The sequence below is a fragment of the Giraffa tippelskirchi genome, chromosome 11 (assembly GCF_054371585.1).
Source record: "Giraffa tippelskirchi isolate mGirTip1 chromosome 11, T2T-mGirTip1v1.2.pri, whole genome shotgun sequence".
Taxonomy (NCBI): Eukaryota; Metazoa; Chordata; class Mammalia; order Artiodactyla; family Giraffidae; genus Giraffa; species Giraffa tippelskirchi.
The window spans coordinates 86,123,229-86,137,652 of record NC_137285.1 but is presented as its reverse complement, the minus strand read 5'-3'; the positions used below and the strand labels follow the sequence as shown (position 1 = coordinate 86,137,652).

Here is a 14,424-nt window from a genome sequence, read left to right as displayed (position 1 = left end):
GGTCATAGCTTCCCTTCCAGGGATCAAGCGTCTTTACTTTCATGGCTGCAGTCACCATCTGCAGTGACATCTCACTGTTTCCTTGTTTCCCCATCTATTTGCCATGAAGTGATGGCACTGGATGCCATCATCTTAGTTGTTGAAAGTTGAGATTTAAGCAAGCTTTTTCACTCTCCTCTTTCACTTTCATCAAGAGGCTCTTTAGTTCCTCTTTACTTTCTGCCATAAGAGTGATGTCATCTGCATATCTGATGTTATTGATATTTCTCCTGGCAATCTTGATTCCAGCTTGTGCTTCATCCAGCCTGGCATTTCGCATGACGTATTCTGCGTAGAAGCTAAATAAGCAGGATGACAATATACAAACTTGGCGTATTCCTTTCCCAATGTGGAACAAGTCCATTGTTCCATGTCCATTTCTAACTGTTGCTTCTTGACCTGCATAAAGATTTCTCAGAAGACAGGTAAGATGGTCTGGTATTCCTATCTCTTTAATAATTTTCTACAGTTTGTTTGATCAACACAGTCAAAGGCTTTAGCATAGTCAATGAAGCAGAAATAGTTGTTTTCCTGGAATATTCTTCTTTTTTATATGATCTAACGGATGTTGGCAATTTGAACTCTGGTTCCTCTGCCTTTTCTAAATGCAGCTTCTACATCTGGACGTTCTCAGTTGATGCACTGCTGAAGCCTCGCTTGGAGAATTTTGAACACCCCTTTTTATTGTTCGAGATGAGTGATTGTGCAGTAGTTTGAATATTCTTTGCATTGCCTTTCTTTGGGATTTGGAATGAAAACTGACCTTTTCTAGTCCTGCAGCCACTGCTGAGGTTTCCAACTCTGAGTTTTCCAAGTAACTGGTTGCTAAGGTTACTACTAGGTACTGAGGGCCTAATATATATGAATTATCATGTTGAATATTCAGACAAGTAGAAATTATATAAAAATAATTATATCCAATGTAACAAGTGTAATAATGATATGTAAAATATGCAACATTTTTACTGCCTGGCATTTGTTTTTGTAAAAGGTACGCCTCTGCCTTTGGATTTTTAACACACCTAGGGTTGGAACCGTATTTTGTTCTCCTACAAACCACTTCCCATACCTATCTCTCACCACTCAGCACAGTGCTTTGCACACATATGCTAGAAACTCAGCAAATGTTTAGTTAAATAAAATATACTTACCATAGTATATAGATATCAAAATATGGAGACATTCTTTAGAGTAATGACTTTTAAAATAATTTTAAACATTTAAATAATTTCTGCTTATAGTACAGAACTGAAAATCCAAACAAGTATAAAGAATAATATTTAAATCATTTATAACTTCAACTCTGAGTAATAACTGCCATCTATCCTTTAATGCATTTATTTCCAGTCTTTTCCTATATTCATTTGGCAAATTATTATATTTATATTAACATATCATTTTGTATTCCACTTTTTGTGAACATGTCATAAAATAGTACTAAATATTAGGCAGTTTAATGACTGCCTAATTTTCTATTATGAAAGTTTATGATTTAAATATTACATGATTACTGAACAATTAGTTATTTACAATAGTTTGTAATTATAAATCATTGCACATGTAAAATCAGTATTGTGACTATATAAATCTTATTTGCTGTCACTGATTATTTTACTTAGGACTATATTTGGGAAAATAGCCATATGTAAAGAGAAATACTTGGGGATTTATTAATTATATTATAAATTTCATTTTGCTGCCATCTGAAGTTTTTTAAAAGAAATATTTAGAGTAATTATTGCCTCTTATTAAAAGAAATATACCTTTCTTAAGCAAGTTAATTTAAATATTTTAGTAGAGGGTTAATACTCAGAAAGGCAAATAATTTTACATAATTAGCAAATAGCTATTTTCCACAATATCTCCTATCATGCCTCACACATAGGTGATTGTTAATGTTTTTTGAAGACATGAATGAATAGGATGGATGAAATGGAACAATATGGAAGAACTTAATGAATTATGTTGATAATTATTCCAGTATGAATACAATAGCTAAATTTCAAGTCTTTTTTCAAAGCATGGTAATGATTCTCTTGATAAATTCCCTACCTATGAACAAACTCTCAAATCAAACTATTTTGAAGTCTGTTCCAATTATCAATTGTTTCCCCAAAATTAATGGCTTAAAAAATCCATCCGTTACTTGCTCTTATAGATTTGACAGCGGACAACCATAGCCAGTTTCTTACCAGGAATGTCTCATGCACATGGGTCTAATGGTGGCTGAAGTTGGAATCATTTGAAGGATTCATTGCATCTGGTGGCTGGGCTGGGATGCTGGAATAGGTGAGGGTGAGTTGGATCTCCTCCTCTCCATGGGATTTTCCAAATGACTAAGTTGGACTTCCTGACAGAATGGTAGCATCAGTTTAACAGGATTTCTAACCAAGCAGCTGGATTGCCCCATAAGCATTCCAGGAGATGGATGAAGCTGCAAAGCCTCTTATGACTTCTCCTCAAAAGTCATGCTGTGTCATTTCTACCATTGCCATTTGGGTCAAATATAGGCATACTTCATTTTATTGCACTTTATTGCTTTTTGGAAATGTACTTTTTTTTTTTTTTTTTACAAATTGAAGCTTTATGACAAGCCTGTATTAAAGAAGTCTATTAGTGCCATTTTTTTTCCACAGCATTTTCTTACTTCCTGTCTCTATGTCACATTTTGGTAATTTTTCCAATATTTCAAGCTTTCTAATTATTGTGATATTTGTTATGGTAATCTGTGATTAATGATCTTTGGTGCTACAATTTCAATTGTTTGGGGGCACCATAAGCCACACCCATATAAGAAGGCAAGTTTAATTAACAAATGTTGTTTGCACTCAGATTATTCCATTGACCATCTGTTTCCCTATATCTCTCCCTCTCCTTGGGCTCGTTATTCACTGAGGCACAATAATTTTGATATTGGGCCAATTAATAACCCTATAAAGCCTGTAAAGTGTTCAAGTGAAAGAAATGGTTGCATGTCTCTCACTTTAAATCAAAAGCCAGAAATGATTAAGCTTAGAGAGGAAGGCATGTCAAAAGTTGAGATAAGTTGAAAGTTATGCCTTTTGTACCAGTTAGCCAAGTTAGCAAAGGAAAAAATCTTGGAGGAAATTGAAAGTGCTGTTCTAGTGAATACAAAGATGACAAGAAATGAGACAGGCTTATTGCTGATATGAAGAAAGTTTTGGGCCTGGGTGGAAGATCAACCCAGCCACAACATTACCTTAAGCTAAAGCCCATCCAGAGCAAAGCCTCACCTCCCTTTAATTTTATGAAGGCTGAAGAAAGCTGAAGAAGAAAAGCTTGAGACAGCAGAGGCTGGTTCTGGAAGTTTAAAGGAAGAAGCCATGTTCACAGCATAAAAGTTCAAGGTGAAGCAGTAAGTGCTGTTGTAGAAGCTGTAGCCAGTTATCCAGAAGATCTAGGCAAGATAATTAATAAAAATGGCTCCAGTAGACAACTGACTTTCATTGTAGTAAAAATAGCCTTCTATTGGAAGATGATGTCATCTAGTATTTTCATAACTAGAGAGAAGAAGTCAATACATGACTTCAAGGTTTCAACAGACAAGTTGACTCTCTTGTTAGAGGCTAATGCAAGTTGAAGCCAGTGCTCATTTACCATTTTGAAAAGCCTAAGACCCTTAAGAACTAGGCTGAATATGCTCTGCCTGTGCTCTATAAATGGAACAACAAAGCATGAATAACAGCATATCTGTCTGCAACATAGTATACTGTATACTCTAAGCCGACTGTTGAGTCTTACCTCTCAGAAAAAAATAAAAATTCTTTTCAAGCTATCACTACTCTATGACAATGTATCTGATGACCCAAGAGCTCTGATGGAGATGTAGAACAAGGTTTATGCTGTTTTAATACCTGCTAACACAATATCCATTCTGCAGCCTGTGGATTAAGGAGTAATTTTGAATTTCAGGTCTTTTTATTTCAGAAATACATTTCATAAGGCTACAGCTGCCATAGATAGTGATTTCACTGACAGGCAAAATAAACTAAAAATCTTCTGGAAAGGATTCATCATCCTAATGCCATTAAGTGCATTTGCGATTCATGGGAAGAAGTCAAAATATCAACACTAACAGGAATTAGGAAGGAGCTGATTCCAACATTTAGGAATGACAGAGGGATTTAAGACTTCAGTGGTTGAAGATGTGGTAGAAATAGCAAGATAATTAAAATTAGAAGTGTAGATTGTAGCTGTTAGTCGAATTCCTGCATTCTCACAATACAACTTTAATAAATCAAGAGTTGCTTCTTATGCAAGTGCTAAGAAAATAATTTCTTGAGATGAAATCTACTCTTGGAAAAAATGCTGTGAAAATCATTGAAATGGCAACAAATGAGTAAGAATATTACATACACTTAATTAATAAGTCAATGACAAATTTTGAGAGAACTGACTCCAATTTTGAAAGAAATTCTACTATGGGTAAAATACTATCTAGCATCATTGTGCCACAGAGAATTTATTCATGAAAGGAAAAGTAAATAGACATGGCAAACTTCATTGTTGTCTTGTTTTAAGAAATTGCCACAGTCACCCCAACCTTTAGCAACCACCACCTTGCTCAGTTGGCAGCCATCATGATTGAGGCAAGACTTCCCACCAGGCAAAAGATTACAACTTACTGAAGGGTCAGATGATGGTTAGCAGTTTTTAACAATAAAATATGTTTAATAAAGGTATGTACATTGCTTTTTTAGACATAATGTTATTGTACACTTGATAGGCTATAGTATAATGTAAACAAGTTTTTTTTTTATGGACTTGGAAATCAAAAAGTTGCATGACTTGCTTTATTGCCATGTTAGCTGTATTATGGTGACTTCCCAGGTGGTGCTAGTGGTAAAGAAACCATCTGCCAATGAAGGAGATGTAAGAGATGAGGGTTCAGCCCCTGGGTCAGGAAGATCCCCTGGAGGAGGGCATGGCAACCCACACCAGTATTGTTGCCTGGAGAATGCCATGGACAGAGGAGCCTGGAAGGCTACAGTTCTTAGGGTTGCAAAGAGTCGGACACGACTCAAGTGATTTAACACGCACACAAGAAAAAAATCCACGGCATCACCAGAGTATGCCTGTAATCGCAGGCCAACCCAGATTCAAGGAGGTTTAAAGAACAGGCTTCATCTTTCACTAAGGGAATTACCTGTATGTGCAAGCGGAAAGAAAGTTGTTGGTGGCCATCATATACCCAGGCTGCCACAAAGTCCTAAACACTTTCTTCGGTTAACAGTGAAAGGAAGAAGGATCTCCATAAACCCTTGCTTTCTTGAACAAATCAGGCTTTAGATCAAATCTGAATTCAAATCTCTGCTGTGCCATGCACTAGCAGTGATTTGAATGAATAACTTCTCACTAGAAGGGATTCTCTGACACCTACTGCCTCATGTAATACCTAACATACAGTGAGGTTATTGACTAAGTAACTTCTTTATTCTTAATCAACTAAATGACCTTTAAGAGACTATTACATCCTCTATGAAATAGGAATTAGAGTGCCCACTTCACAGTAACATAGAAATAAGTGAACAAGCTAATGTTTGCAAAATACTCAATAGTGAGGATATGGTAGCTATTGGTATTATTATTACAGTTAATATTCTTATCATTATTATATTATTATCATTATACTCATGCTTCCATGTCCCTGTCATACAGTCTAGCAACTTGCTAGACATCTTCAGCAGCTAGATCTTATTTATTTTCCACACCTCATCTTTATCTACCATTTTAATACTCTGAAAATTGGTTGTACATCAAGTGAATGGATTCTCCCCTAAGTACTTCACCTAATAATTGTATTTCCCACTTAATTCCAGATAAATACAAACTTTCATCAAAAGTTCCCTACATTGAAATCTCAAATTATATAATTTTTATTCTTCTATCTTCCCCTCCTAGTAACCTGGTTTCTGGATTTCACTATTTTATTCTTGTCTGCCAGCACCAATCTGGCTCCCCTTGACTCCTTAGTCCTCCTTGAGGCCATGGCCATTCATACCATTGGCATCTTTGATGATAAGTCATATCAAATTTATAAACTAAGCCTGAATTGACCCAGGTAACCACTTTCTCTGGCCCTGATCCTGGCTTTCTAGCCTAAGCTTGCTGAGTTGGTCAGTTCTACTTCACAATGGTGCTATTGAGGCAAACTTGAATTCCAGACTATCCCAAACATCTGTATTTCACTCTCCCTTTCTTTCCTCATTTTATCAAGGGCCTTATCCAGACATTTCCTATTGTCTTCCAGCCCCCAGTCCCACTCTCACCCAACCACCTTCACTTTTTGTGTTTTTTTTATTCCTTCTTTAGTGAAAAAAGGAGAAACTTCCCAAATGAGAGCTCCCAGCTTCTTGACATTTCAAAAGCTTTCTCTCTATATTCAGTTTCTTCCTTAATTTCTCCAGAGGAAAAACAAAAGCCACTTCTCATGGTTACTGTGCACCCATCTGCTCACAGTCCCCGAATTTGTCACCTTCTTGATGGAAGAGCCTTTCTCTTCTAAGTCTGTGATCTCCACTATCCACTACTGCTTCTCACTCTTGATAAAAATGCTCATTTCTCATTGCCTAAAAATGTCACTTGTACGGTGATCCTTTTAAACACTTTGTCCATCCCTTTGTCCCTTCATTATTGAGAATTTCTACTCGAAGGGCTTTACTGCCTCCGTCTATTTAGCACTCCAACATTTCTTAGCTCCTTAGGGTCTAGGTCAGCACTTCCTGCTCAGACTTCATAATAACAAATCCAGAGAGCAACTTGCTAAACAAGGACTAAATCAGAAAGTAACTTAAAATATTTACAGGCAGGATGTTTTTAATTGAAAATAAAAGATCCTTAAAGCTTTGATTGTTCATATTAGGGAATAGAAAAACATTAAGAAGAAAACTGACATTTGTACTTAGCCACTAAAATATGAAAACTATACATATTTTTAACGTTATTAGAAATCACTATTTTAGAAGTAATAACACAGGGGTATACATCTCCTCATGTCAGATCATGGTTGTTTCTTGAAGCTAAAGTCTAATGCATGTCAATTGATAAACAGAATTCTATACCATACCAATTTTTTATGATCAAAAGGGGAATCATATTCTCCGATTAACAATCTTCTCACACTCACCAAAAAAAAAATGATTATCATCATCATCATCTAATCACACCTTTCTTTTAACTTCTCACAACATTTCTCCATGCCTCACTTCTAGGATCTATTCTTCCTTGGTCTGAACTCTCAATATTTCAGAGCCTTTCATTTTTCCCCTGTTAGAGTTTAAGCTCCTTGGTAAGTACATCACACTATTTGTACACTGTAGGTTGGCTGAAAATTAGGCCCTTACACCTGTACCTTTGTGGTAATGATGGGATCATTTCTGTTTCTAGTAGCATTGCCTCTTACTCTCTGTCACTGCATCTGTAAGCTGTGATTGATTTCAGTAGTCATAGTAGCTACTGACATTCAAGTCCTTGAGTTCGTTTCTAATTATTTTTTTTTGCATGTCTATAAAATGCAATGTTGACTGGTGGTTGTATCCAAGCACAAAGTATTATGAAAAAAATCTATGATTAAATTATCCTCAGAAATCATGGAAATCAACTTGCATCCCATCTCTTTTTACTGGCAATGTTCATTACTAAATATGTATTTCATTAAAATGCTGTACTAGTTTGATTGGGTCCTTATTGGAAATACCACTTCTCATGGCTCCTCATCATGGCTTGGCCTTAACTTTTTCCCTTCTCTTTTGCCTGTAGGTCCCCCAGGCCCACCAGGGATAGTGATTGTGGAGGAAATCACCGAGAGCACAGCCACACTCTCCTGGAGTCCAGCCGCTGACAACCACAGCCCCATCTCCTCCTACAACCTGCAGGCCCGTAGCCCATTCTCCCTGGGCTGGCAAACGGTAAAAACAGGTAAGAGGCTCTAAGACAACATCAGACACAGACAGAGCAGCTTCCGATGTCATGAGCTGTATTTGCTACCAATCTCAGCAGGATTATTTTGGATTCGGGAAATTTTATTATTTATGCCAATATTACACTAGAGGAGGACACGGCAACCCATTCCAGTATCCTTGCCTGGAGAATCCCACAGACAGAGGAGCCTGGTGGACTACAGTCCATAGGTCACCAAAAGCTGGACAAAACTGAAGCCACTTTGCACGCAGGCACGCATGACAATCTTAACCATTATTTGCTTCTTTTTTTAAAGCCACTTTGTTTTCTTCTCTTCTCATTTCCCAAGGAAGGACCACATTATTTATCTTTGTTTGTTTATTGAAACAATGTTAGACTCATGTAAAAGCTGCAAAAATAATACAAAGATTTTCTGTGGGCCCATCTCTCAACTTCCCCAAGTTATTCTTCCTAATGATGGTACAATGATCAAATCAGGAAACTGACACTGATACAATGCTATAAACCACAGATCATATTCAAATTTCACCAGGTTTTATGTACAATTTTTTTTAGTGAATAGTTCCATAAAATTCTATGAAGTTTTAACATATAGATTCAAACCTCCACCAAGACTGTCAGATGCAGAACTGCTCCATTACTCCAGTTCCTTGCTCTATGCCTTTAGAGTCACACACCCATTTTATTTATAAAAATAAAACCTAACATAAAATTACATTGTTTAAAATAATATAGCATTTTAATGCTTACTTCTAAGATATTTGCATTATAGTTGCATTATTTTAAAAGTAATTTTCCCCTGATGGCTTTCTTTTCATGTTATAACTAAACTTCCTTTCCCTCTCTAAATGTGCCTATCTGCAGGGATACGTGAAATTACACTCACTTGATAGTTATTACCTATTTAACATGTTGATATTTGAAAAGCAAACAGTATCTATAAAACATAATCTTCAGAAGCAGTTGTCCATACTGAGAAGGCATTTGTGACTTTATTTTCTATCTAAATATAAAACTGATTTACCTGCATAGAAGTGAAATATAAAATCAGTAAAATATCTCAGTGCAGTAACCATAAAACTGCATTAATCTGAATGTTATAGGAGTAAAGTGGTCCATTTCATTGCTTACATTAAATTTGAGCAGAAACTTGTTTTGTGTTAAACTTGTAATCTAGGGGCAAAAGTACATTCATCCAAATGCAAAATATTGATATGATTCAAGATTTTCTTGATATTAGGTTCCTATAGTAATTCATAAAATTCAGTATAATTATCCTTATAGTGTACTATACATGTGTACAAATTTCTTTTATAGTACAAATAATGTATAGAATTGTGGGTATCAGCTCCATTCCTGGTTCCATTTTAATCCTGAGATGCAAATGTAAAGCCAAGCAATCGAGGAAATCTCTATGTTTGGTAGATGGTTCTGGAAAGGATGCAAATTCAGACCACATGCACAGGTTTATACAAGAATTCTTATGACCTTCATTTGTACGATGCTCCCAAGTCATCCTAAGTGTGAGAGCCCTAACAGTTTGGTCTGCTGTGGGGAAATGGATTCACCTTCAGATCTCGTGTTGTGCATTCAGCAAGCTCACTCTCTTGCCTGTGGCTGTGCTTTCTGCCCACCCTCGCCACACTGCCTGACATACTTGCTTCCTGGGACGTTTCCCTTGGGGTACAGCGCAGTGCATACATGTGTTTCCTCGCTCACCCCACACCCATGTTCTTCTGCTTCTTAACACATGGCACAGATATCCAGGATATCTCATCTTCCACAGTTTCTCTCATTCCTCGATTTCTTACATACCTTGATTCAACTGTTGGTACTTTTTGTTGTTTGATAGATAGACAGAGGGCTTCCCAGGTGGTGCTAGTGGTAAAGAATCCACCTGGCAATGCAGAAGATGTAAGAGATGTGGGTTTGATCCCTGGGTCAGGAAGATGCCCTGGAGAAAGAAATGGCAACCCACTCCAGTATTCTTCCCAGAAAACTCCCAAGGACAGAGGAGCCTGGTGGGCTACAGTCCATGGGATCACAAAGAGTTGGACACAAGTGAGCATCTGAGCACAGCACAGCACACAGAGACAGATAGTGATAGACAGTGGATATATAGATGTGCGTATATATCATGTATGGATATACATATGTAAAATGTATAAACTTTGAATTTCTTGGCATAAACTAGGGAAAAACAAAAGAGTGGTGTGTATTTCTGTATGTGTAGAGGGTTTAATTGTTTTGATTAATGCTTTTAGGGAGTTTGTTTATTTATTTTAGAAGTCCCTGATATAAAATTGCATTCGTATCTAATTAATTTGAACATTGGAAATATATTTGAATTGTTGTTGCTGTTTTAGTCATTAAGTCATATTTGACTCTTTGTAACCCTGTGGACTATAGCCCACCAGGCTCCTCTCTCCCTGAGATATCTCAGGCAAGAATACTGGAGTGGGTTGCCATTTTCTTCTCCAGGGGATCTTCCCAAACTAGAGATCGTCTCCTGCATTGACAGGCAGATTCTTTTCCACTGAGCCACCAGGGAAAGCCCTATATGGGAGCTCTTTTTAAAATCAATTCAATAAATGCTGGAGAGGGTGTGGAGAAAAAGGAACTCTCTTATACTGTTGGTGGAAATGCAAACGAGTACAGCCACTATGGAGAACAGTGTGGAGATTCCTTAAAAAGCTGGAAATAGAACTGCCATATGACCCAGCGATCCCACTGCTGGGCATACACACTGAGGAAACCAGAATTGGAAGAGACACGTGTACCCCAATGTTCATCACAGCACTGTTTACAATAGCCAGGACACGGAAGCAACCTAGATGCCCATCGGCAGATGAATGGATAAGAAAGCTATGGTACATATACACAATGGAATATTACTCAGCTATTAAAAAGAATGCATTTGAATCAGTTGTAATGAGGTGGATGAAACTGGAGCTTACTATACAGAGTGAAGTAAGTCAGAAAGAAAAATACCAATACAGTATATTAACGCATATATATGGAATTTAGAAAGATGCTAATGATGACCCTATATGTGAGACAGCAAAAGAGACACAGATGTAAAGAATAGACTGTTGGACTCTGTGGGAGAAGTTGAGGGTGGGATGATTTGAGAGAATAGCATTGAAACATGTATATTATCGTATGTGAAACAGATTGCCAGTCCAGGTTCAATGCATGCGGCAGGGTGCTCAGGGCTGGTGCACTGGAATGACCTGGAGGGGTGGGATGGGGAGGGAAGTGGGAGGGAGGGTCAGGATGGGGAACACATGTACACCCATGGCTGATTCATGTGAATGTATGATAAAACCACCACAATATTGTAAAGTAATTAGCCTCCAATTAAAATAATAAAAAAATAAATAAATAAAATAAAAGGCAACACTAAAAAAAATAATTAAAAAAAATCAGTTCAGTAAGTGCTTAAAAAATCAAGTTGTACTGCATTTACAAATAAACATGTATTTTTCAAAAGTTTATTCCTATAAATGATCAATTTTATTTGCCCTTCATAGTAATATCAAATCATTCTCTAGCAAGGTGTCTCCTCACCTAAGGTGGTCACACATTTCTCTAAAACTCAGCATCTCTTTCAGCTATGGTAGAGGCATTGCCATCCACCAGGCAAGCCAAGGGGCAGTTGTCAACTTTTCCATGCTTTACAGCAGGAGTCCCCGACTCCTGGGCTGGGGACCAGTACTGTTAGCCTGTTAGCAGGAGGTGAGTGACAGGCTAGTGAAGCTTCATCTGACGCTTCTCATCACTCGCATTACTGCCTGGTCCATGGAAAAATTATCTTCCACAAAACTGATCCCTTGTGCCAAAAATGCTGGGGACTCCTACTCTAAAGCAGCTGTTTTAAATGTTTCTTGGATTCTGCTTCTATCTCAAACTCATTGCCTGTGTTAGCGAAGGAAGTTCTTTGGGGGCTACATCATCTTCACTGGGGCAGCAGATCTTTTGCTTTCATAGTTATTATCTAAGCCAAATCAATTTCAGTAGAAATATGTCCTAATATGGGCTTTCCTGGTGGCTCAGTGGTTAAGAATATGCCTGCAATGCAGGAGACCCAGCTTCTATGCCTGGGTCAGGAAGATTTCCTGGAGGAGAACTTGGCAATCCACTCCAGTATTCTTGCCTGGAGAATCTATGGACAGAGGATGCAGTCTACAGTCCATAGGGTCACAAAGAATTGGACACAATGAAGTGACGAGGCACACATACAGGCACATGTTTAATGCAGAAATACATGTTAGAAAAAAAAGATTTAGTTCATCAGTTTGAACACTAAAGACGTTAATGTAATGCATAAGCTAGCATTTTAAAAGCTCTTAAGATTCCTTTATGTGCCAGCATGAATATAAAGAATAGTAAGTTTCTCATTTTTGGCAAATGAAGTAATGAATTGCACATGGACCAAGCACATCTGGAATTAACTTATCAATGCTGCCCACCTAAAAATAAGACTCAAAACAGGTGACTGTGAATGGGGCCATTTTGAAGAAAGTATGAAAATCATAAGAAATAGATAATTTCATTTGCAGACTCCCTTTTCTAAGAAAGCTGCTTCTTATTTGAACACCTGAGTTTCTTGTTCATATTACTGAACAGTATTTGCCAACCAAGTTTTTATGACCATGTTTAATTAGGAATGGCAAATCATCTGTAATCATAGAATTGATGGGCCATTATTTACTTAATTTAAATATTTTTCTAAACTATGCTTCAATCAGTGGATAAGTCTTCTCTCTGTGGATAATTTCCACTGAATGATGGTTACATTTATCAACTAAACATGTTTATTTAGTTTAATTTAATTTTAACTTAATTTATCTTTGGATGCAATTCTTTTAATAGGAAAAGCATTTTAACAAGTTTTTCTCCCTGGTTCAACATGCAGTCCTCCACTAAAGTTGCTGTATGTTCTCTCTGAAGCAGAATGTTTTCTTTGAAATTAGCTTGCCTCCAGATTTCCAGAAAGACTATAGAAAGATATCTCTAAGGATTTAAAATACTTCCTTGGTATACATTCTTCATTATCTTACATCTCCACAATATTCATTTTGAAATCAAAATCCAAATTGTATCTTAAAAAGTTTCTATTCTATTTCATATTGTATGTTATTTCATCAAATTATTAATACTTTCAACTCACAATTATCTTTTTTACAATGTTCATAGTTTTTACAAGTAGCCAAGAATTTAGAATTCTATTTATTTTTTCCTTTTTAAAGAGGAATTAGAATTAAGGATGATGGAGACAATGTAGAAAGGGATTGTGTGTGTGTGTGTTGGTTGCTCAGTCATGTCCGACTCTGTGACCCCTTGGACTGCAGCCCACTAGGCTTCTCTGTCCATGAGATTCTCCAGGCAAAAACATGAGCTGAGTAGCCATTCCCCTCTTCAGGGGATCTTCGCGACCCAGGAATCAAAACCAGGTCTCCTGCATTGCAGGCAGAATAGGAGTAGGCATTTTTAAAACCTATAGCTATGGCTAAGAGAATATTAATATATTAATATATAGCTTTGGGAGGAAGTATATTTTTTACATTGTACATTAACTTTCTTTTTTAACATAATGTCTGAAATAACTACATCAAGATTAAAACAGAAATTAACCGTTGATCATACCTGTCAATCCGAACTCCCCTTTCATTCACTTAACAAAAACGTATCAAGTAGCCTCCATAGAATGTATGGGGTAACAACAACAACAAAAATTCCTGCCCTTGTGGAGATTGAATTCACATGGGTAAGGACAAAAAATAAACAGAGGACATAATAAGAACTTATATAGTATCTTGGAAGAAGTTAATGTATGAAAAAAATTATGACATATAAGTAGGGTCAGAAGTACTGTGGGAGAGACAGTGTATTAGTCTGCTTGGACTGTCATAACAAAACAGCATTACCTAGGCAGCTTAAACAACAAGAAAATATTTTCTCTAACAGTTCTGGAGATGGAGAATCCCAAGATGTAGGTGTCAGCCAGTTCAATTTGATTCCTGGCAAAGATGGTCCCCCTGGCTTAAGAAAGAGAGTAGCCTTCTTAGTGTGTGCTCACCTGGCAGAGAGGAGAGGGGGAACAAGTTTTCCAGTATCTCTCCTTATAAAGACAGTAACCTGATCAGTTCATTACACCAACCTTATGATTTCATTTAACCTTAACTACTTCCTATTTTCAACATAACTTAAAGCTAATCTATTAAAAGATAACAGAGTATCAATTCCCCACTATCTATTCATTTGTCTTAGGATGGAAGCCCAAATCCTGTATGACTTTGTTCCTTCAATCTCTCTACAAACTCATCTTCTACCATTCTCCCTAAAGCTTGCTCTGCTCCTGACTCACTGATCTTCTTATGTTCTGCATATAATTCTTCTAATACCCCTGTACTAGGTATCTGCTCCTGACTCACTGATCTT

At 37.0% G+C, this 14,424-nt stretch overlaps 1 protein-coding gene across 1 annotated transcript in view; it reads left to right on the top strand.

Annotated features, from left to right (window-relative positions):
• Positions 1–14,424, top strand: part of CNTN5 (contactin 5) — a 1,514,795-nt gene that overhangs the window by 1,409,265 nt on the left and 91,106 nt on the right. Inside the window, exon 18 of the mRNA XM_081545335.1 lies at positions 7,819–7,977. Within this exon, the coding sequence (XP_081401461.1) occupies positions 7,819–7,977 (159 nt within the window). The remainder of the gene's footprint in view (positions 1–7,818; positions 7,978–14,424) is intronic.